The sequence below is a fragment of the Monocercomonoides exilis genome (assembly GCF_001643675.1).
Source record: "Monocercomonoides exilis strain PA203 chromosome Unknown scaffold27-1312184, whole genome shotgun sequence".
In the NCBI taxonomy this organism is placed as follows: Eukaryota; Preaxostyla; order Oxymonadida; family Polymastigidae; genus Monocercomonoides; species Monocercomonoides exilis.
In genome coordinates, this window is record NW_027150572.1 from 963,914 (window position 1) to 985,193 (window position 21,280).

General features: G+C 37.5%; 4 protein-coding genes across 4 annotated transcripts; 3 read left to right on the forward strand and 1 right to left on the reverse strand.

Moving 5' to 3' along the window:
• Positions 1–162: 162 nt before the first annotated feature.
• On the forward strand, positions 163–4,884 carry MONOS_13260 (putative signal recognition particle-docking protein FtsY; the record flags this gene model as incomplete). Its single annotated transcript, XM_067865949.1, has 5 exons — positions 163–204; positions 252–369; positions 439–579; positions 666–727; positions 784–4,884. 5 exons carry the CDS (start codon positions 163–165, stop codon positions 4,882–4,884), a joined length of 4,464 nt encoding a protein of 1,487 aa, XP_067726036.1.
• Positions 4,885–5,592: 708 nt separating this feature from the next.
• On the reverse strand, positions 5,593–6,972 carry MONOS_13259 (putative Signal transducing adapter molecule 2; the record flags this gene model as incomplete). Its single annotated transcript, XM_067865947.1, has 4 exons — positions 5,593–5,873; positions 6,101–6,312; positions 6,411–6,542; positions 6,599–6,972. 4 exons carry the CDS (start codon positions 6,970–6,972, stop codon positions 5,593–5,595), a joined length of 999 nt encoding a protein of 332 aa, XP_067726037.1.
• A 185-nt stretch (positions 6,973–7,157) lies between these two features.
• MONOS_13258 (uncharacterized protein) lies at positions 7,158–10,155 on the forward strand. The gene has a single exon (XM_067865946.1). It carries the CDS (start codon positions 7,233–7,235, stop codon positions 9,603–9,605), a length of 2,373 nt encoding a protein of 790 aa, XP_067726038.1. The 5' UTR covers positions 7,158–7,232; the 3' UTR covers positions 9,606–10,155.
• A 1,344-nt stretch (positions 10,156–11,499) lies between these two features.
• Positions 11,500–19,464, forward strand: MONOS_13257fu16524 (uncharacterized protein; the record flags this gene model as incomplete). Its single annotated transcript, XM_067865945.1, has 2 exons — positions 11,500–11,521; positions 11,582–19,464. 2 exons carry the CDS (start codon positions 11,500–11,502, stop codon positions 19,462–19,464), a joined length of 7,905 nt encoding a protein of 2,634 aa, XP_067726039.1.
• Positions 19,465–21,280: the final 1,816 nt, after the last annotated feature.

The window sequence follows — 21,280 nt, forward strand, 5'->3', positions numbered from 1 at the left end:
GTTTTTACACCCAGAAAACAACAAAACAATAGCAGAAAAGGGGAATCCTTCGTTTGACACACATTTCATTTTTTTGACAATATTTCATAACTATCAAAACAAAATGATGCATAAAACATTAGAAATTCACTTGGAAAACTTCAGAAACCAAGACCAGTTTGGATGGAATTACAGGAAAGTCGAACAAAAGCTGAAGAACTCGAAGTTTGCGAAAAATATTGATTAATTATTCATTTCATGAATAAATTTAGGAAACTTTGAAAAGTTTGAAGCTTGAATTGGCTGCAAAACAGGAAGAGCATCAAGAAATTTATTCAGAATATTCGAATAAAAAGGAATCATTAGCGAGACTTGAATGTTCAATGAAAGGTTTCTATAACTTTGTAAAAACGTCTAAGAATCTTTCATACTGTGCTGGAAACAAAACTTTTTTAACAGAAACCACGTCCAAACTTAGAAAACAAATAAATGATTTTGAATTGATGCTTTCTCTGCAACTGTCTTCCATATCAAAAGAGCAGAAAAAGTCACAGATTATGAAATCGGCAATTTCAAATATTATTGGAAGCGGTCAAGAATGTTTGATTAATTCATATTATGTATTTTTCAACATAAGTTTTTGGATATATTTTTGAACATTCGAAAATTGTTATCATGCAATACAGATACTTGTGAACAAGCGGAAAATGACATTTCGAGAAAACAAAGAGAAATAAAAGAAATGGATGTATGCAAAATTAGTTTCTAATGCATTTATTAGGTCATATTTTTTTAAAACATTAGGCGCTTATTATGTCGCTCGACAAAGAAGTGTCAGAGCAGCTTTCTAATTTGAATAATATTTCGACTTCAATGGAGCATCTTCTTTCTTCTTCTTCTTCATTGGATAAACTTTCGCCATATTGCTTTGAGCAGCAAAGGTCATTATTGACTAACAATCAAGAAAGTGTTTCCCCGTCTTTGAAAGATGACAAATCTTGTTCTGTGACTTTATTCTCTGATGATAAGGAAGGAATGAAGAGAAGACTAACAGATGAACAAACAGAACGAACTGAAAGTTTCGAAGCAGTCGAAAGAAGAGACGAAAGCAATGACAGTAAAAGAATGAGAAAACAAGAGCAGAATGAATATCTGTCATTTAATGTGAATCCAATCAATGAAGGAGATAATTCTATTTTGCCTGGTGTGATTGTTTATGAGAGTGTTTGCAAAGAGAAATGCAATGTGGAAGAAGAAGAAGAAGAAGAAGAAGAAGAAGAAGAAGAAGAAGAAGAAGAAAAAGAGAGAATGATGAAAGAAAAGGAAAGTGAAAAGGAAGAAGAAGAACGAGCAAGAAAAGAAGAAGAAGAGAAACAAAAAATAGAAGAAGAAAGAAAGAAGAAAGCCATTTCGACAATCGAAGACTTTATGATTTGCAGAAAGAAAATGATTGAAGCCAAATTATTGCTTAATTGCCTGAGAGAAGAGAAAAAGGAGGAAGAGGAAGAGAGATTGAAAAAAGAGGAAGAGGAGAGAATAAAAAGAGAAGAAGAAGAACGATTGAGAAAAGAAGAAGAGGAGGAGAGAATAAAGAAGGAGGAGGAAGAGCGATTGAAGAGAGAAGAAGAGGAAAAGAAGAGGAAAGAGGAAGAGGAAGAAAGAATAAAACGAGAAGAAGAAAGGAAGAAGGAGGAACAGGAAATGGCACAGCAAGAAGAAACCAACAAAATGAATGAAGAAGAAGAAAGGCTATTAAAGGAAGAAGAAGAAAGGGTGGGAAAAGAAATGGAAGAAGAGAAAAGAAGAAAAGAAGAAGAGGAGGAAAGAGAGAGAGAAAGACAACAGGAAGAAGAAAGGCGAAGAAAAGAAGAAGAAGAAGAAAGAAGAAGAATAGAATTGCTTGAAGAAATAAAGTTGATGGAGAAAGAAGAGAATGAAGTTAAACAAAGAGAAGAAATTGAAGCTTTGAGAAGAGCGGAAGAATTAAGAGCAAAAGAAGAAGAGCGAATCAGAAAGGAAGAAGAAGAAAGGTTAAGAATAGAAGAGGAGGAAGAAAAGAGGAGAAGAGAAGAAGAAGAACGATTAATTCGAGAAGAGGAAGAGAAGAGGAAGAGGGAGGAGGAGGAAGAAGAGAGAATCAGAAAAGAGGAAGAGGAAAGGAAGAGGAAAGAGGATGAAGAAAGATTAAGAAGAGAAGAAGAGGAAAGAATTAAAAGGGAAGAAGAAGAAAGGATGAGAAAAGAGGAAGAAGAGAGAAGAAGAAGGGAAGAAGAGGAGCAGTTACAAAGAGAAGAGGAAGAAAGAATCAAAAGAGAGAAAGAAGAAATGTTGAAGAGGGAAGAGGAAGAGAGAATAAGGTTAGAGGAGGAGGAGAAGGAAAGAAAAAGAAAGGAAGAAGAAGAAAGATTGCAAAGAGAAGAAGAAGAGAGGAAGATGAAAGAAGAAGAAGAGAGAATAAAGAGAGAAGAGGAGGAAATGCTGAAACGAGAAGAAGAAGAGAGAAAGAGAAGAGAGGAGGAAGAAGAAAGATTAAGAGTGGAAGAGGAAGAACGAATTAGAAAAGAAGAAGAAGAACGATTAAGAAAAGAAGAAGAAGAAAGGCTGAAAAGGGAAGAAGAGGAAAGGGTGAAAAGAGAAGAAGAAGAACGAATTCTGATGGAAGAAGAGAGATTGAGAAAAGAAGAAGAAGAGAGAATTAAGAGAGAGGAAGAAGAACGAATCAGAAAAGAAGAGGAAGAAAGGTTAAGACGAGAAGAAGAGGAACGATTGAGAAAGGAAGAAGAGGAACGGATAAGAAGAGAAGAGGAGGAAAAGAAGAAGACGAAGGCAATTTCGACGATTGAAGAATTTTTGATATGCAGAAAGCAAATGATGGAAGCCAAATTGTTGCTTAATTGCCTGAGAGAAGAGAAAAAGAAGGAAGAAGAACGAATTGAGAGAGAAGAAGAAGAAAGAAAACGAAAGGAAGAGGAAGAACGAATCAAAAGAGAGGAAGAAGAGAGAATGAAGCGAGAAGAAGAGGAGAAAGAGAGAAAGAGGAAAGAGGAAGAAGAGCAATTGAGAAAGGAAGAGGAAGAGAAACTGAGAAGAGAGGAAGAAGAACGATTAAGAAAAGAAGAAGAGGAGCTGAAGAGGAGAAGAGAGGAAGAGGAAGAAAGAATGAGGAAGGAGGAAGAAGAAAACAGAAGAAGAGAAGAAGAAATGATAAGAGCATTGGAGTTAGAAGAGAAAACGAGGCAAAAAGAAATCGAAGAAAGAAAAAGAAGAGAAGAAGAACTTGCTTTGATGGAAGAGAACGAAAGAATCCAAAGAGAAGAGGAAGAAAGAAAAAGGAGAGAAGAGGAAGAGGAAAGAATGAGAAAGGAAGAAGAAGAAAGAAGAAGAAAGGAAGAAGAAGAGAGGAGGAGACAAGAAGAAGAAGAAGAAGAAGAAGAAGAAGAAGAAGAAGAAGAAGAAGAGAGAAAAAGGAAAGAAGCAGAAGAGGAGCAAAGAAGGAAAGAGGAGGAGGAAGAAGAAGGAAGAAGAATGAAAGAGGAAGAAGAACGCTTGAAAAGAGAAGAAGAAGAAAGATTAATGAGAGAAGAAGAGGAGGAGCGAATCAAGAAGGAGGAAGAAGAAAGATTGAGGCGAGAAGAAGAGGAAAGAATAAGAAAAGAGGAAGAAGAACGTATTGAGAGAGAAAAAGAAGAAAGAATTCAAATAGAAGAGGAAGAGAAACAAAGAATTGAGAGAGAGGAACGAATTAAAAAGGAGGAAGAAGAGGAAAAGAAGAAGAAGGCAATTTCGACAATTGAAGAATTTTTGATATGCAGAAAGCAAATGATGGAAGCCAAATTGTTGCTTAATTGCCTGAGAGAAGAGAAAAAGAAGGAAGAAGAAGAAGAGAGATTGAGAAAAGAGGAGGAGGAAAGAGAACTAAAGGAGAAGGAAGAGCTAATAAAGAAAGAGGAGGAGGAGGAGAAGAGGAAAGAAGAAGAGGAAGAAAGAAGAACTGAAGAAGGAAACATGATGAAGAGAGAAGAAGATGAAATGATTATTAGGAATAAAGAAGAAGAGAAGAGAAGAGAGGAAGAGAGAAGAAAGAAAGAAGAAGAAGAAGAAGAAAGTTTGAAGAAGGAAGTAGAAGAAAAGAAAAAGAAAGAGGTAGATGAAATAAAAAGTGAAGAAGAAGATGGAAAACTTAAAGAAAATGAACAAAATACGAAGGAAGAAGATGAAAAACAGAGAAAAGAGGAAGAGGAAGAAGAGGAAGAAAAGAAAGAGGAAAAAAGCAAAGAAAACACTACAATCATTTCAACTCCACCACGTTCATTCAGCCCATCTCCTTTTGACTCGCCTTACAATTCGTCTTGTGGGCTTCTGTTGTGTTCTTCGCTTCTTCCGCTTGTGATGAGCAGATTGCAAGAGACAAGGAGCAAAACAGAAAAGAATGTCAATTCTGAAAAGAAAGAGGAGATTCAAAGCAAGAAGACAGCAGCAGCAGAAACAACAACAACAACAACAGATGAAACACAGGAACAAACAGAAAAATCATTGAAAATTTTATTTTTGAATGAGAAAGAAGAGAAAGATGATTTGAATTCAGTTGAAGATATTGAAGAAAAAGCTGCATTACCAGCAATTAAAGAAAATAAAGTAATCAAATGCATAGGTAATGTTGATGATGATGATAACGATGATGCATTTTCAATGAAGCCAGAAAAGAAGCAGAGTCCAGCGCGTATTTGGAGAATGAATCGCTTGAAGATAATCGAAGAAAGAAGAAAATCGCAGAAAAAGATGTTTTTCAGTGAGTTTGAAAACATAGAGGAAGAAGAATATAATTTTGTTATGAATACAAAAGGAATCAAAAGGAGAAAGTTGAACGAGAGCGAAGAAAACGATGGAAGCAATGAAACAAAATGAAACAATATGAATCGAAATTGAAGGATGAGATTAAGATCAAATGAATACTTAAAGTCCATAAATTGATAACACGTCATTCACTTCATGATATTCAATTTGAGTATGTGCGAGATACTCAATATTTCACTTCAAAACGGACAAAGCTTTATTCAAAACTGTTTAACTTAGATTTTGATTAAAGCATATACATTTCAACATTTTTTTGTTTTATTGAAATTATTTTTATTTATTTATTTATTTTGCTTTTTTTCAATATGAAAATTTCATTCAGATGTTTTTAATAGCGAACAATAATGTTCATTTAAATTCCATACCGTATTCATATATTTCCCTCTAATGCTTATATCCAAAGAAAAGAAGAAGAAGAACGGTAACAATTTCATTAATTACATACACACTAAAAATGATAAAAAAAAAACGCATTATGAAGAAGAAGAAGCTGAACTCGCATAACAACAACAAAGAAGGATGAAATGATGCACATCAATGAGCTCACAAAGATTAAACATGAAATGATGAAGTGAAATGTAGTTATGAAATGCAACTGATGTGAAAATGCTTGAAAATGCTAAAAAAAGCTTGCGCAATTCAAAGAAATTCACACAGACAAGTTTAGCATGACTTCAGATATTTCATTTTTTTTGTTCCAATTCATATTTTTTTTAAAAAGAAAATTAATTTGAAAACATAAGCATTTTTTATACTTGTTCACCAATCCTCGTCTTCCTTTCTCCCTGTGAACAGCCACTTCAGATTGCCTGCAATGGAGCAGATAACGATCGTGTCTCCACGCAGGCCTGGGTGGAGGCACTGGTACGCCTTCAGCAGCATCACGCCTTCATTCACACTCTGAGACCAGATGTGAAGCACTTGCCTTTCCCATTTGTCGCCATCTCCCACGCCGAGTGAAGAGACTCGAATGCCAAAGAGCTTTTTTTGCATCAGAGAGACGGCCATTTCTTCGGTGAAGTCTTCGGGTCGGGGGTGGCCTGGAATTTGGAAAGAGGAAAGAGGAAAGAATATAGTGAAGGAAAAGGATAAGAATTGGAAAGGAAAAATTAATTATAAATTTGATAGATGAATTGTCGAGCTGAATAATATTGCTTCTTATTAATGATGAAAAATATTTTTTTTTTCCCACAAAAAGAAAGAAGAAGAAAATAAAAGAAAATCTTTTCAGTAAAAATTCATATTTTTCCCCCTCTAGCATTCAAACCAACAGCACGAGTCACCGAAACGCCAAGTCTGTGTCCAGCAATAGTGCAAAGATAATCTGTCTTCTTCCAGTTTTGATTAATGTACTTAATTTCCATCTCAGCTTTTTCAAGCTTCGCAGAAAAAAGCCGATGAAGCACGTCAAACGACACTGCCTCTGATTTGTCGCTGCTGCCTCCTGCATTCTCCAAAGAAAGCATTTTCATTGCAGATCTTCAAAGGTGTTAAAAAAGGTTGTTATGGAGAAAATAATGAAAATTTGAAAAATAATAATTAATTTTGCATAATATTGAAAAAATGATGTTGCATACAAAGAGAAAGTGAATCTGTGGAATGGAGCAGTTGCTTCAAACAAATTGAAGAAAAAGAAAGAAGTTCCTTTCTCGGAAAGACAATCTTCAAATGAAAGCAAATCATGCTTTTTCATTACGAGAGTATAATCACTATTTAATATCAATCAAAATTTCAAGATATTTTGTCAGATAGAAAAATAACACACAAATTTGATAAAATATAAAGGTCGCTTGGAAGAATGTGTGACTCCTCTTTTTTTTCATCGAATTCTTCAATATCTTCTATGTCAAAAGAGGTCTTTGCCCAACATGCGCATCGTTGATGCTTCCTTAATGGCAAGAGAGATGTAGAATCTTTCGAAAAGTGAGATGAAAGTTCATGAAAATCTTTGAGTTCAGATAAAAAGTTATCTTCTGATTCTTTCCATTCGAAGACATGCTTATAGCAAGGCTTCGCTTGATTTATGCATGAATCAGTTTTTGCATCAGAATTATACGTTGATTTATATGAATTTTGTGAACAACAATAAATAGAAGATGCATTTAAAGGAATTCTCGACGACAAGACGTCATCATTCATTGCTAAAATTTCTGTGTTTTTTTCAAAAGAGATATAATTGGTTTCAAATCAAAATCACAAAAAGTTAAAAAATCAAGCAATTATTATGGCAGATCGTTTTTTGACAATTCAGAATTACACAAAAAGTAATCTTGAGGATTATTCTTTTAATCTGCGTTTTATATTGACGATGGATATTTTATCCCAATAAAAAATTTTTGAGATTGGGGATAGTCTAACTCGTGGTTGAAAGTTTACGATTGGCTATATTCCACTTACTAATGTCTGAAATCAATCCATCTGCTTCTAAAAGTATTGAAAGCGATAAGCCATTTTCAAATACAAGATTATCAAAGGATAAAGCCCAAGATAAATCCACTGTTCATTTCGAAACTGATCAAGGCACTTTTTCAATGGACAAAGAGAAAAGGACACAAACAATTGATCATAGATCCAGTGCCGTTGATGGACAATCTGAAGATAAGGGCGACAACTCACTTTTGCCAAACATGGATTATACGAGGATGCTACGAAGCAAAACTTCTGAAAAGATCAATGAAGCAATTGGAGGGATCGAAGCACAAATTGAAGAAGAAAAAGAAGTTGCTAGAGAAGCGAAAAGTCGAAAGAAAAAAATTGATAAAGAAAAAGAGAAAAAAAGTGCAAAAAAGCATCAAGAAAAAGACTTAAATTCGGATCAATTAGTAATTCAAGAAGAGAAGAATCAAGCTGGAATGGAAGGGCATTTTGTTAGCGGAAATTTAGCTCTGAAAAGGGTGATTTTTCACGAAGAAGCTTTTATGACGCATGAACTGACAAAGGATTTCTGGATACGCGGATCAACAGAAGACAGAGCAAAAATGTGCGAGTTAAGAGAAAAAGAAATAATAAAAGAAGAAGAAGAGAAAAGCATAAATGAAGCAGAAAGACTTAAAATAAAGAAAAATAGGAAGGATATCATTCAAAAAGAAACCGAACAGTGGTTTGCGGATTTGTATGAAAGACGAAGCAAGAAGCAAAAAAGAAATAAAATCAACGAGATATATTTTGTTAGGCCTCAAAGGAGGAAAAAATCTGTTGAAGATAAAACAAGCGTATTTGTTGAAAAGGAGAAGATAGGAGAAGATGGAAACGAACAGTTAGCCGGAAGCAATGTTAAAGCTCGGAATCTCAATGAAGAGCAACAAAAGACATTAGAAGCAAATTCCGATGAATCCACGCTGAAGACAGATGCATGTGGAGAAGATGCAAATGGCAAAAGTGGTGTGAGTGACGAGTATATTTTATGCCACAAAACGAATATTGAGACGAATGTTGGAGATTCTTTAGCGAAATACGAAGAACAACTAAGCAACGAAGCCGGTGAAACAGACCCACTCAACATATATGAATTTGAAATGAAGCTTGAAAATGACAGCAAGATTGAAAGTTCCAGTAGTGAAACTTGCAAAGATGCCAAGTGCGCTGAAAAAGCGGCAAAACAACCGATTTCAAACGCTCCGCCAGACGAAGCTAAGTCAAATGGGAGCATCAAATTTTGTGTCGATCGGCAGTTTCTCAGAGAAAGCAACCTTGGACTCGATCCTTGTTCTCTTTTTTCCTCTTTCTCAGCAACTTCTTCATCGCATGAGATTTCTTCTCCAAATGTTCATTTCCCTCTTCCAGAGGCTGTTGATCTGCACGACCCAGAACTGCCTGAGTATTTGTTCCCCGCCACACCTCCTTCGCAGTATCCTCTTATCTTCTCTGACGCGCGTCTTTCGCATTTGCCTGTGAATATGTTCATTCGGTGGCTGTCGAATGCAACTATGGCTGTTAGCAATTCCCTGTCTCAATCTTCCAATTCAACCCCAACAGCAGCATCGCCTTCTTTGTCTCCTCCGCCACCCCTTTCTTCTTCTTCTTCTTCTTCTTCTTCTTCTTCTTCTTCTTCTTCTTCTTCTTCTTCTTCTTCTTCTTCTTCTTCTTTGTCTTCATCTTCATTATCATTTCCCTCGTCTTCATTTAATTCTTCATCGTTATTATCATCGCCATCGCTATCGCCATCGCTTTCATCATCATCATCTTCTTCTTCAGCTGCTGTTGCAACACCTCCCGGCATTCCGTCGTGTGTGCCTTCGGATTTATCTGTTTCTGATATGTCATCTGAAATATTTTCCCATCGTCCTTTCAGCGAAGCTGATCTGACGAACCACTTTGATATTCCCTCAGCCATTTCTCATCCTCTTTCGTTTGCTTATCGGCCTTTAAATTCATTCAGTGTGGCAGATTCGTTGGGGCTGCTGATGAAGGCTGATGAGCAAGAAGAAGAAAAAGAAGAAAAAGAGGAAGAGGAAGAAAAAGAAAAAGAAAAAGAAAAAGAGGAGGAAGAGGAGAAGGAAGAGGAAGAAGAGGAAGAGGAAGAGGAAGATGGCGAGGGTGAAGCAACTTCTTCGCCTGGCTTGCTCTTCAAAGAGCAGCCATTGAGCTGCGGTTCAGCTGAACAACGGACACGTTTTTCGCATTCTCCCTCATCTGTTTGTGATTCAACTATTAATGAAAACCTTCTTTTGCGCGATTTGCTTTGCGATTCGTATGCATCTCATTCTCTCAAACTTGCGTTTCCCTCACAACAACTTTATGCGAACTGGTTTTATTGGCAATTTTGCATTTGACGAATAAATTTGTATTCTTTTCGGAACTGTTTTATTAGCATGGTTAATATTTATTTTGTTTATTTTGTTTATTTTCTTTATTTTATTTATTTTATTTATTTTATTTATTTTGTTCATTTTGTTCATTTGTTCATTTGTTTGTTTGTGATATTCAATCTTTGTTCAATTCACATTTATTTTGTTAGCATTTGTGTACTCTTTTCGGATTAGTTTATTTGATGTATATATTTGCATATCAAAGCTTGTTGTGTCTGATTCTTTATTCATTCAAAAAAATAATTAATTATTTTATTTAAAAAAAAAAGGAATTACAATTTAAATTTGATTTCAAGAAAGCCGAATGCAATTACAAACATATACCTTCTTGTTTTTATTTTGCTTGCTTGAGCAAGAACATAGTTTTTTCAAATAAATATTTTTTATTTTAAGAGCCTTTTTTATCTTTATCAATTTTCATCACACACAATTGTTTTTAAAAATAAAATGTTTATTTTTCTTTTTTTATCTTTTCAAAAAAAAGAATGAATGCTAATAATTATTAAGATTTTGCTTTTAAACAGTTTTTTTTTCCAATTTTGAAGCAAAACTATTAATGGGTCAGTTATTAATCATTCTCCTCTAATTATAAAAAGGATAAAAATATTCATATCCTTAAATAACTGTTTTGCACTTTGAATGAACACACATGTATCTTTTCGAACTTTTTTTTTTCCAAAAGGAAAAACTTCTCATTGCAATTCATATTTCATTATTCTCCAAAAATTATTCTAAATGAGAATTTTTGATGCTTAATAAATAATTATTGCGTTTGAAATGAAAAAATTTTCAATTATAATAAAAATTTTTGCATTCGAAAAGAAGATATCTTTTGAATTCATTGGAATAAATATTATTTGAATTTTTTTTAAATTTTTCAGGAATAAATAAAAAATAAAAAAAATTTTTTTTCTAACGCACATGAAAATAATAACAACAACAAATAATTTCCGATTCAAAAGTGAAAAAATGATTATCACAAAATTCCGTTAGAGAGAGATTAAAATTATGTTTGGTTTTGAACAATTATTAATTCGAATATTAATATTATTATTTCGTTTGAAGAAAATATTATTTCGAATTTTTATTTTATTTTTAAAATTGCAAATATTCTCATTCTGAATAATTTTTGGTGTATTATAAAACTTGAAAAATAAAAATTAATTCATGAAGAAACAGAAATAGAGTTCAAAGAAAATCACATTCAGTAACATCAAAAGTGTGACTAAATTTTATGCTTAATATATTTTGTTTCGTTCTTCACTTTAAAACATTTTTCTTATTTTTATCATTTTTTCCTTTATTAATTTATTAATTTATCTATTTTATTGGACATGGGAATGAGAGACGAGTTATGAAAAATAGTATAAGTTTGGAACATATCGTTGTAACTCTCATAAATAAAGGTATTTCGCTCATTTTATTCTTAATCCACTATCAGTGCCAAAAGTTTAACAAAATTTAAAGAAACTATAATTTATTTTAATTATTCATTAAATGATTTATCACATTCTTTTTATTTAAAAATATCCAACGAGGAAAAATATTGGGTGCGTTGAAGAGAATAATACGATAATGTATTCGATCTAAAAAATTGTTTTCAAATATAATTATATGTATTAACTAATATGAGAGCTTTCTTTCTTGCTTATCAATTGACTCATATAATTTCTTAAAATTCTGAAATAAAAAATAATGGTATATTATTGAAATTTCAAAAATGATTCATTCAATGATTTTGATTCATTCCATATTCTTTTCAATTCTTAACATTTATTCTGACCTGAAAGTTACAATCTTTCAAATGGAAAATGAAACTTGTGAATCCAATGATTTTAAATTTTATCACCTAACAGGAATGGGAGAATGTGAACATCAAAGTTTGATAAAATAAATGTTATCATTTATTTTATTCAAATAATTAACCTATGATTCAATAGCTTTTATATCAACAAAAGTGCTTTCATTTAACTGCACCTTTTGTTTGCAGAAGTTGCACTTGAGCCAAATGCCAGATAGTCACTTTCTTTCATCCAGTGATTCACCTGAAATCGGATTTCATTCCTGCATCATGTGCGTTGCAAATCCACAACAGAGCAGCTTCATCAGCATTCGCTCCACAGTGCTGATTCTGAATAATCTGACAGTGCTGCTTCACCCTCCAGGACACACCATCCAACCGCTGATCGATCCATCTTTGCAAAGTCTGAGCAGAAAAACTACATATTCAATGCTGTCTGTTTCCTCGTCATCGTTTTCATCATTTTCACTGGAAGAATCTTTGCCGTTCTTTTCATCAAACACTCTGGAGCACCTCCACATCAGAAATACACACTTTTCCAACATTTCGCTGTCTCCTTCAGCTGTCCTTCAAAATGAAAAGCATGCTGCTTCATGTTCTGCATCCACAATGCTGGCTGAACTGTCCATGTTTGAATGTGTCGAAAATGCACTGTATGGCAGCCTTTTTGAAAGCATCTGCAGGAAAGGAGGCTTTGCTTTTCTGAATTGTTCTTTTCACAAATGCAATCGTCAAAGAGAGTTAATTACCGAGCGAGTTGATACATCTATTGCAAATGTTTCTTTATTCAGCGATGTTGACTTTATTTTGGCCAGTTCTTATCAAGGGCCTGGAGGGGCTATTCATCACACTGCAGACAGTTCCCTAAATATCATAAGATGTCTCTTTAAAGATTGCATTGCAACAGAAAGTGGTGGAGCAATTGTATCCGATAAAGCTATAAATTTGGAAATCACTTTTTCAAATTTCTCATTTTGTCAGTCCTGGAGATATGGCGGATGTTGCATAATAAGTGATGAATCTTCTTTGATAATTCAAAAATGTTCGTTTGAAAACAGTTCAGATGTGATGGGTGGAGGAGCAATTAATCATCACACTAGTAATGAAAATGACATTATTGATCAATGCTTATTCCAAAACTGCAGATGCAATGGAACCTATCAAGGTGGAGGCGGAATTGATATTGGGGGACAATGCAAAACAATTATCAAAAATTGTGTATTTTCAAACTTAGTATCAGCAATTCTTGGAGGAGGAATAACCATACATACGCATCCCAGCCACGAATCAACATGTCAGCTCCTCTTTTGCTTATTCCGAAACAACACTTCCGAATCAGACGAAGGACACGATATTCACGTTGCAAGCAATGTGACGTTATTGTTCAATGAGACATCGCTCGAGACTTGCCGAACATTCACCAACAAAGAACGGAGAGTGGTGGTGGCTGATGTCGAGTGCGATGGCTGGCTGCGGCGCATGAACTATCCGATTTATGTGAGCAGGGGCAGTGGAAGCGGAGAAGGGATGTGCGGTTGGACAGAAAGAAAGTGCAAAACAATTGCCATTGCGCTCGAAATGCCGCTGTGGGGGATCGGAGCAGAGGACGAGCCTATTGTGCAGCTGGAGTCTGAAAGCCTGAGCGAATGTCCGTTTGTGGTTGAGAGGATAAAAGTGCTGGTAAAGGGCGTTTCAAACGAGCTGACTATCATCAGCAAAGACATCACTGCATCGCCTTTGCCACTGCAACAGCCGTTGATAAGTGTGGCTGGTGGTGAGTTGAGGTGGACTACTTCTTCATTGATGCATGATTCGTCGATATCCTCCGAATGCCCTCTTGCACAGATCACTTCATCAGGAGTTTTTGTTCTTGAGGAATGCATAATCGCACCAGGAAGCGCACAATCACCAGCTTCTGCCAGGTTCGAATCTCCCTTAATCCTTGTTGCATCTGCTGGAAAACTGAATCTGTTAAGCACCAAAATTGCGGGATTCTCATTTGCGGATGCAGCAGCAATTCCAGTGGAGGGAGGATCCACAGTGTGCGCAAATGCGACATTTTCAGAGATTGTGAGAAGCTCAGGAAGTGGAGCAGCAATTCATGGCTCGCTTCAGAGCGCATGCACACTGGATCTGGACAACACTTCGCTGGAAAATTGCGGATGCAGCAGCAATGATGGAGGGGGGATCTGGGCAAGCCTTGGAGAAGGGAGCTCCATGGAAATTGGAAAGAGTTCACTTGCACTGTTCTCACAATGCACAGTTCCCAAGGAAGGACCTGCTTGCAGGGGTGGAGGGTTGTATGTAACTGTCTCTGGGGAAGATGCAAAATTCAAGTTCCAGCACGTTGACTTTCAGTTGTGCGATGGGTGGAAAGGCAGAAACATGTTTGTGAGCGCTCCGCGTCTGAGCACAGTAATTAGCAGAGATTCGATTGCCTTTGGCACAGATAGCATGGAGGATGACGATCTGATGGGATACGAAGACGGATTTGGCACAGAGCCAGTTCCGCTGAAAGCCTTCCTGATTGAATTTGGAGGAAAAGGGTTTGTTGGGGGAGAGAAAAGCCGCGACTTCAGAGGATGTGGAAGTAAAGAGTATCCATGCTGTTCAGTTCAGTACACAGGACTGCTGCACTTTGAAAACACAAAAAGAATAATCGTGCTGAACAGCGGATTTGTCTGGAATGACGCAGTGGAGATGACTGGCCCAGCATGGGATATAGGGTGTACGGCACAGGAAAAGATCAGAGTTGGAGCATCACGAGCTGCAAATGCAGAAGCTATGATTGCTGCAAAAGCCAATACGGACATTACAAACGTGATGTTTGCTGTGCCCGGCAGATTGTCGCCTTCGGACTCGTCAAGCAATGCAGTGCTGATCCAGGGGCTGAACGGAACACTGAAGCTGTCTCTTTGCGGGATACAAATGGATCAGCAAACAGAAGCTGTGAGCTATGGGCTGATTTGCATGAAGGGCGGGTCATTGGAGTGCATTCAATTCAATGCAGCGGGATTGCGCATGAGCGGAGTCAGCCTGTTTGTAGTCGAGAATACGTGTGCCAGTGCAAGACTGGACAAGTTGTCGCTCACAAACACAACCACAACAGCGGAGACTGGACTGATTGAGGCAAAAGCAGGGAGCAGCATAGAACTGAGGAATTCGACACTTGCTTGGCAAGGCGGAGCGTTATGCTGCCACTTTGTAAAGATGAGCGACAGCGGAGCGGTTGATGCGAGCAGAAGTGCAGTTGTGCAGCTTGCGAATAACACAGCCAGTAACATGAAACTTGAAAGAAGCGGAGGATGCGTCGTCGAGGGGGTTGTGAAGTGCGGAAGCATGCTGATTGTTGTTGGAGGAGTGTTTGAGAACTGCATCAGCATCGACGGGAATGGCGGTGGGATGAGCGTGAAGCTGGAGAGCGGCTCGTCGATGCAGCTGGGGAATGCTGAGTGTGCTGTGGAGCTGAGGAAATGCGAGGCCCAGGAAAGGGATGCGGAGGGGTCGGGGAATGGAGGCGGGATATTCATTGAAATGATTGGCAATGCAGAAGATATATTGCTGGAATCTGCCCTGTTCAGCAACTGTGTTGCCGCAAGGGGCAATAATGTGTTTGTTGCTGCTGCAGACTTGTCGAGACTTATTACTCCTGAAAGAGTGAAAATGGCAGTGAACTTGAGGGATATAAGGGGGTTGAGCGGGTTTGAGAGGAGCACCACAAACGAGCAGTATGCAATTCCTCTGGTGGTGTATCTGTGGGATAACTTCAGTGGGTGTGGATTTGTCGATGGGGAGGAAGGAGGAGACTTCAGTGGATGTGGATATGCTGTTGCTCCATGCAGATCTATCTCCCATCTCATCTCCCTCAAATTCACTCCACTTCCTGGAAGTTCTTCTGATGATGATGAAGAGTTATCAATCTCAGTGTCTCACATTTCCTCTCTCACCTCATCTCTTTCTCTTTCGCCTTCTGTTGAATCAGAACAAATCTCGATGGAAATCATTGGGAAAGACAATGAGTCAGGGATTGGTGTGGTTGATGATCAGATTGGAAATGAAGAATGCATGATCCATTCGACCATCCATCTTTCATTTGAGGTTCTCTCCTTCCACATCCCAACAGCATTTGCCCATCACAGAACATTCATCAGATCCTCAACTTCCTCATCGCATCTCGAAATGAAGCACTGCTCTTTCACCCCTCAAAGTGCAAGTGAGCCTGTCTCATTCATTTTGTTGAGTGTTTCAGAGGGAAATCTGCTGATTGATAACTGTTCACTGTCCTCGTTCTCAACCACTCACCCATTTCTCCTTGTTTCGCTTCCTTCTCAGTCAATCACCCTTTCCAACATAACAATCTCGAATGTCTCGATATCTTTGTGCTCTCTTGTGTCATTCGAAAGAACACCATCTCATCTGCCTGTGAATCCATCTGCTCACAACGAAGTGTCAGACAAGCATTGTTGCTCCCTCCAAATCCAGTCATCCTCATTTTCCAACAACACATGCTCTGGTGACAGTGCAACCATTCTTTGTTTCGGGTTGTTCGATGCTATGGAGAGTGTTGTTGAGAAGTGCACATTCAGCCGGTGTACGAGCGAGACGAGTGAAAGGGGAGGGGCACTGATGTTGTGTGTGAAGAGTGGAGAATCATTGGTGGAGGTGAAGCAATGTTCATTCACACTCTGCCAGTGCTCGACAGTCACTGGGAGAGGAGGAGGAATGATGCTTGATTGCGTGGATCCCTCATCACCATCACCAGCACCAGCCCCAGATGGCTCATCTTTTCTCCCGCTGAAGATTTCAGAGATCCGATTCACAATGAATGATGCACTGGTGGGGAAGGATATTTTCATCAACTGCCAGTCGATCGAGCAGCAGATCAACGAAACACTCTTTGCCCTTGACTTCATCCAGGAGTCGCTCCAATCAAACAAGTCCATCTGCGCGAGTGATGCTGATGAGCAGGATGTGGACTTGATCCCCTTGATTACTTTCTTGTATGCACCACAGATCTTTGTGTCTCTCGATTCGACAGACACTCGCCAATGTGGATTGCCAACAAACCCCTGCAAGAGCATCTCATCTGCTGTTCACCACATCCAGCAGGGATTGCTCAATGCCATTTTCATCAACACCACATCCACAATCCTCTCGGAAACAACTATGCATGGGCTGTCCATCCTGCCTTCAACAAAGCAGCAAGCAATAATCCAGCTGAGCACATCCATTCCATTCACTGGAGATGCTCAGAGCGTGGTTCTGTTTGAGGAGGATTGCACAGTTCGCAGCTGCCTGATATCATTTGCCTCTTCATTTCAGGCCACACACTTAGCAGTATTCGCTGAAATTTATGGGTCATTGGAAGTGTCTCAGTGCACATTCACAGCAGCCGATCCCTCGTTGGAGCTGCATTCACATGCGATGGCTGTTTGGGGAGGAGTTCTGAAGATGAGCGAGACATCATTCAGCTGTCTGTCTTTTGCAAAACCCTTGCTTTTGTTTTCTGATGAGTCAGAAATTGTGCTGTCACAAACGACTCTGGATTCTCTCACATCGACAGCTGATGTTATTTCAACTGGACTGAGTGCAAGTGTCTCGATTGAAAAAATGAACTGTTCCAACATCTCATTGAGCAATGGCTGTCTGATCTCAACGAACAAAGAAGATCTGAACATGAGTGGAAATGGAAGAAATAATGATGAAGATAAGGGAAGTCTCAGAATCTCCATTTCATCATTTGAGAATATTTCATCAAATGGGAACACCAATAACAACAGTGTTGTGAGAATTGAGAACGATAAGAAATGTGTGAGTTTAATTAATTGTTCATTTTCTTATTGTCTGCTATCTGCTGAGAAAGGAAGCCAGTTGTCTGTTTCAGACAGTTCAGATGTGTCTGTTGTTTCCTGTTTGTTTGATGGAAAAGCAACGGATGAGCCTGTCAGCCATCAGAAGAATAATAATCTGGGAGAAGACAAAAGAAATGGCAAAAATAATAACCCATTATGTGGTTGGAATGGATCTCTTGTTGATGTTGTCAAGAGTTCTGTTTTGATGAAAGACATAGCCATATCAAATTCACCAGATGGTGGAATAACAATGAGTGGAGGAAATGTGATAATTGAGAAAGGAGAGTTTGTCAACAACAATCCATCGATTGAAGGATATCCATCGCTGAGAAGAAATATCATCTGTTCAGATTCGGGAACATTGAATGTGAAAAGTTTGAAGGGAGGAGATGGAGTTTTGCCAAATGCATCACTTTGGATGTTGAATGATGGCTGTAGTTTTGAAGGGATTCCAGGAGAAAGTGCATCTCCATTTTTCATTCCTGATCTGGAGAGTGTATCATCTGAAAAGTTAAGAGAGAAGGTGAATCTTGTGTTCAGAGGATTGCTTCTCCTCCCTTGCAATCTCTCATTCGAAACAGTTGCAGCAGAAGGAGATGAGGAAGTGGTTGAGAAGCATTTGTTTGATGATACAGACTTCATTTCAGAAGAAGAAGTGCATGGTTCTGTTCCTTTGGAGACGCTTGAAGGTGTGCCAAGTGAAGCAGAAGTGCGGGTATGTATTCTGTTTGCGGATGCAGAATCTCCTTCATCAACTCAGTCATTCATTCTGAAGAATGCAAGTGTGCCAGAACCAAAAGGAGATGAAAGATTAGTCGAAGGTGGAAAAGAGGGAAAATCTTCGTGGGCATTGATTGTGATTGTAATGGCCATTGTTCTTTTAATTGTTCTCATCGCATTGATTTTGTTTGTTGTTCGTTGGAAGAAGGCGAAGAGTGAAGCAGAGGATCTGAGAGAGATTGTGAATGATAACATCAGAAAGGATCCGAAGGCGTTTGAGATGGTGACGATGGAAATATCACCTGAGGAGCAGTGGAGGAGAGTGGCAGGGGATGTTGAGAAGAAGAACGATGAGAGGATAAAGAAGAGAGTGTATGATAAAAGCTTGGGACACTCGGAGTCATCAGAGCATTTACTGAGTGAGAGCGGATCAACTGAATATATTCTTGGAAAAGACTCAGACAATATTCCTGATTGGGCATTGGAGAAAGTTGAAAAAGAAGAAGAAGAGATGAGGAAAAGAACGCCATCACCTTCCATTTCATCCACTTCATCCACATCAACCACTGATTTGGATTCAACATTTGTTCGTGGGGAGGATTTGTGTCCGACAACCTCATCGATGTCTAACTTGGTGGACGCAATGGCATGCTCATCGCCTCATGAGAAGCTCATTGTGGATCTGAGGGATTCGCTATTCATGCTGCTTCATGGAAGGAATGAAAAGAAGGAGATGGCGATTGGCACATTGAAGGAGAGAGAACAAACGGCTGCCCAAATCCTGTTCTGGGTGGCCAACCTTGCTCTCCACTCCTTTGATGAAATGGAAAATCCTCTTCAATCATTGGCCAGTCTGAATCCTCACATTGTATTGTTCTCAGAGCACATGGTCATCTGCATTGTCATGCACTCAGACTTCTTGTCTGATGATTCGGATTCTTCTTCCATCTCCTCATCAACTGTTGTGACTTCTGCCAGCGAAGAAGATGATGATGATGACTCTCTGCCCTCATCTGCGTTTGAGGATGAGGATGACTTCAAAAAAGAGTGCATGAGGTGGAAGGCACCAGAGCTGTTGATCAACAAGAAGATGGGAGCAACAAAGGAGTCAGTTGCCTTTTCGATCGGGATGATGCTGTGGGAGTGCTTGACGCTCCAGATCCCGTTCGGGGAGTATGAAGCAGAGGTGGCAGGACAGAAGATTGTGAATGGAGAGAGACCAGATCTAAGAAAAGTGCTGGAATCTTCATACGCAGAGGTGCTGCATCGCGCTTTTTCTCCTCAGCAAGGCAACCGCCCAACGCTAATTGCAATGAAAAGGGAGTTTATTCAGCGTTTCCCAGCAGGCGCTGTGATGCTCACAGTTTCAGATGCCATCGATTTCGAGAACGAAAGCGAAGGAGAGGGCAGCACCGCCGTGGAATCAAGGTCCTTGTCGAGCAGCAGTTGATTTCTGTCATTTTTTCTGTTGAGCAGCAGTATATAATTAATGAATTCTAAGAAGAGGAAATTGCCGGACTGTAATTTCTCGCTGCCTGTGTGCGCAAACAGAATATTTGAAACATAAATATCGGATTTTGAATGAATTAATGTTGCTGTAAAAAAACAGCGAAAACATGTAAATTTCTGGTCGGAAATAGGAAAAACTGATGAATAAAAATAAATGTGGTTGTTCATTTTGCTTGTCAATCAGAAGGGATTCCAATATGCGCCATTCAATCGATTTTTTGTTTCTTCTTTTTTGGATCATATCACTTCTCTCTCAAAGAGCGAGGCGTGCAACAAGCACACAAGCAAACAATTGTGCCAATTGGCAGAATTCTGATTCAAAGCCAATAAAAATCGTTCCGACTTGATGATATGCCTTGTTTGCGAATAAACTAAAAAATATTTATATTGTCATTTTATCTTTAAAAAAATAAAATAAAATAAATTCTGTATAGAAATTCCAATAAATAATGAATTTTACCATTGGATGTTGCTGACGTTGTTGGCATCTTAAATTTTGAGCTTCAAGCTGTGCCCTGCACAAATCCTTGGGGAAGTGGCATGCTCAGCATGTCGAGTCAACCAATCTCCATATCAAAGTGTATTGAAAAAAATCATTTGAAATAGCAAATAAATTATAAAGTCATACTTCCACTGTTAAAGGCCTGTTTTGGTTTTTATTTGACTTTTTATAATTTGGAAAAAAATGTTTTCAAGCCCAGTTGCGGCTTATCAGAAACTTAGAGTCGATTAAAAATAATAAAGCGTATAAATCATTGCGGGTAAAAGTGCTGATTGTGGGATGATTCATTGGCAATCTCATTAACAATCCTAACATAAATATTTTTATGGTTGCCTTTTTTTAATCCGAGCATTTTTTGAAAAAAAATCACAGCAAAATTAATATATATTTTTATTGGGAGAAAGTTAAACTGAAGCATGAATAAACATGATTTTGTGCTGACTTTAAACTTTTTTCTGTTTTTTTTTCTGTTTTTTTTTTTTTTTTTTCTATTTAAAGAGATCTTGAGTATTTTCAATTCATATCAAATCATTTGCTTGCTTCTTTTTCTTTTAAAAAAAACTGTTTTTTCTTCTTCTGTTTATTTTTTATCATGCAGTCATGAAACAAACAAAAATATCATTCGTTAATTTTTATTTCAAAGAGTTGTGCTCTTTTCCATTTAATTGATTTTTGTGTGACTAAAACTAATTATTACTCAAAATTGTTGAACTTGTTATTTGAGATTGTTAAACTAATAATTCAAAATTAATCAAATTGAGTATTTATAAACAAAAAATTTTATGTGAAAAATTAATTTTTGGCTGAATGTCAGAAAGTGATGAAAATATTATATTCAGTCAATATTCGTGAAAACGATGAAAAATTGAACCCCTATTTTTAATAATTGTCAATAAACATAAAAATGTTCACTTTTTCAGAAAATATCAACAAAGATGGAATCTGCGTATTTTCAAAATTATTTCTCTTTTGATTATTAATTAATAATCCAAGAAATATTTTAAAAGAAATTATTTTATAGAGGGAAGTTATACACCACAATTCAAAAACCTGAGTTTTATAGTATTTAACCACTTATTATTCATTTACAAGCCAGAATTTATATTAAAAACCTCCGAGCTTTTGAGAAAACTCTCTTTTGAATTATGGAAAAAATGAATTCTATTTAAGGGATGGATCTATTTTGATCACATTGACGTCTCACTTTCCAGATTGCAAATCAAATATTTCTCAAAAAAAACTAAATTATTCCAAG

What these genes read in the sequence shown, in the direction of transcription:
- MONOS_13258 (XM_067865946.1), top strand. Translation starts at nt 7,233, where the DNA reads ATGTCTGAAATCAATCCATCTGCTTCTAAAAGTATTGAAAGCGATAAG.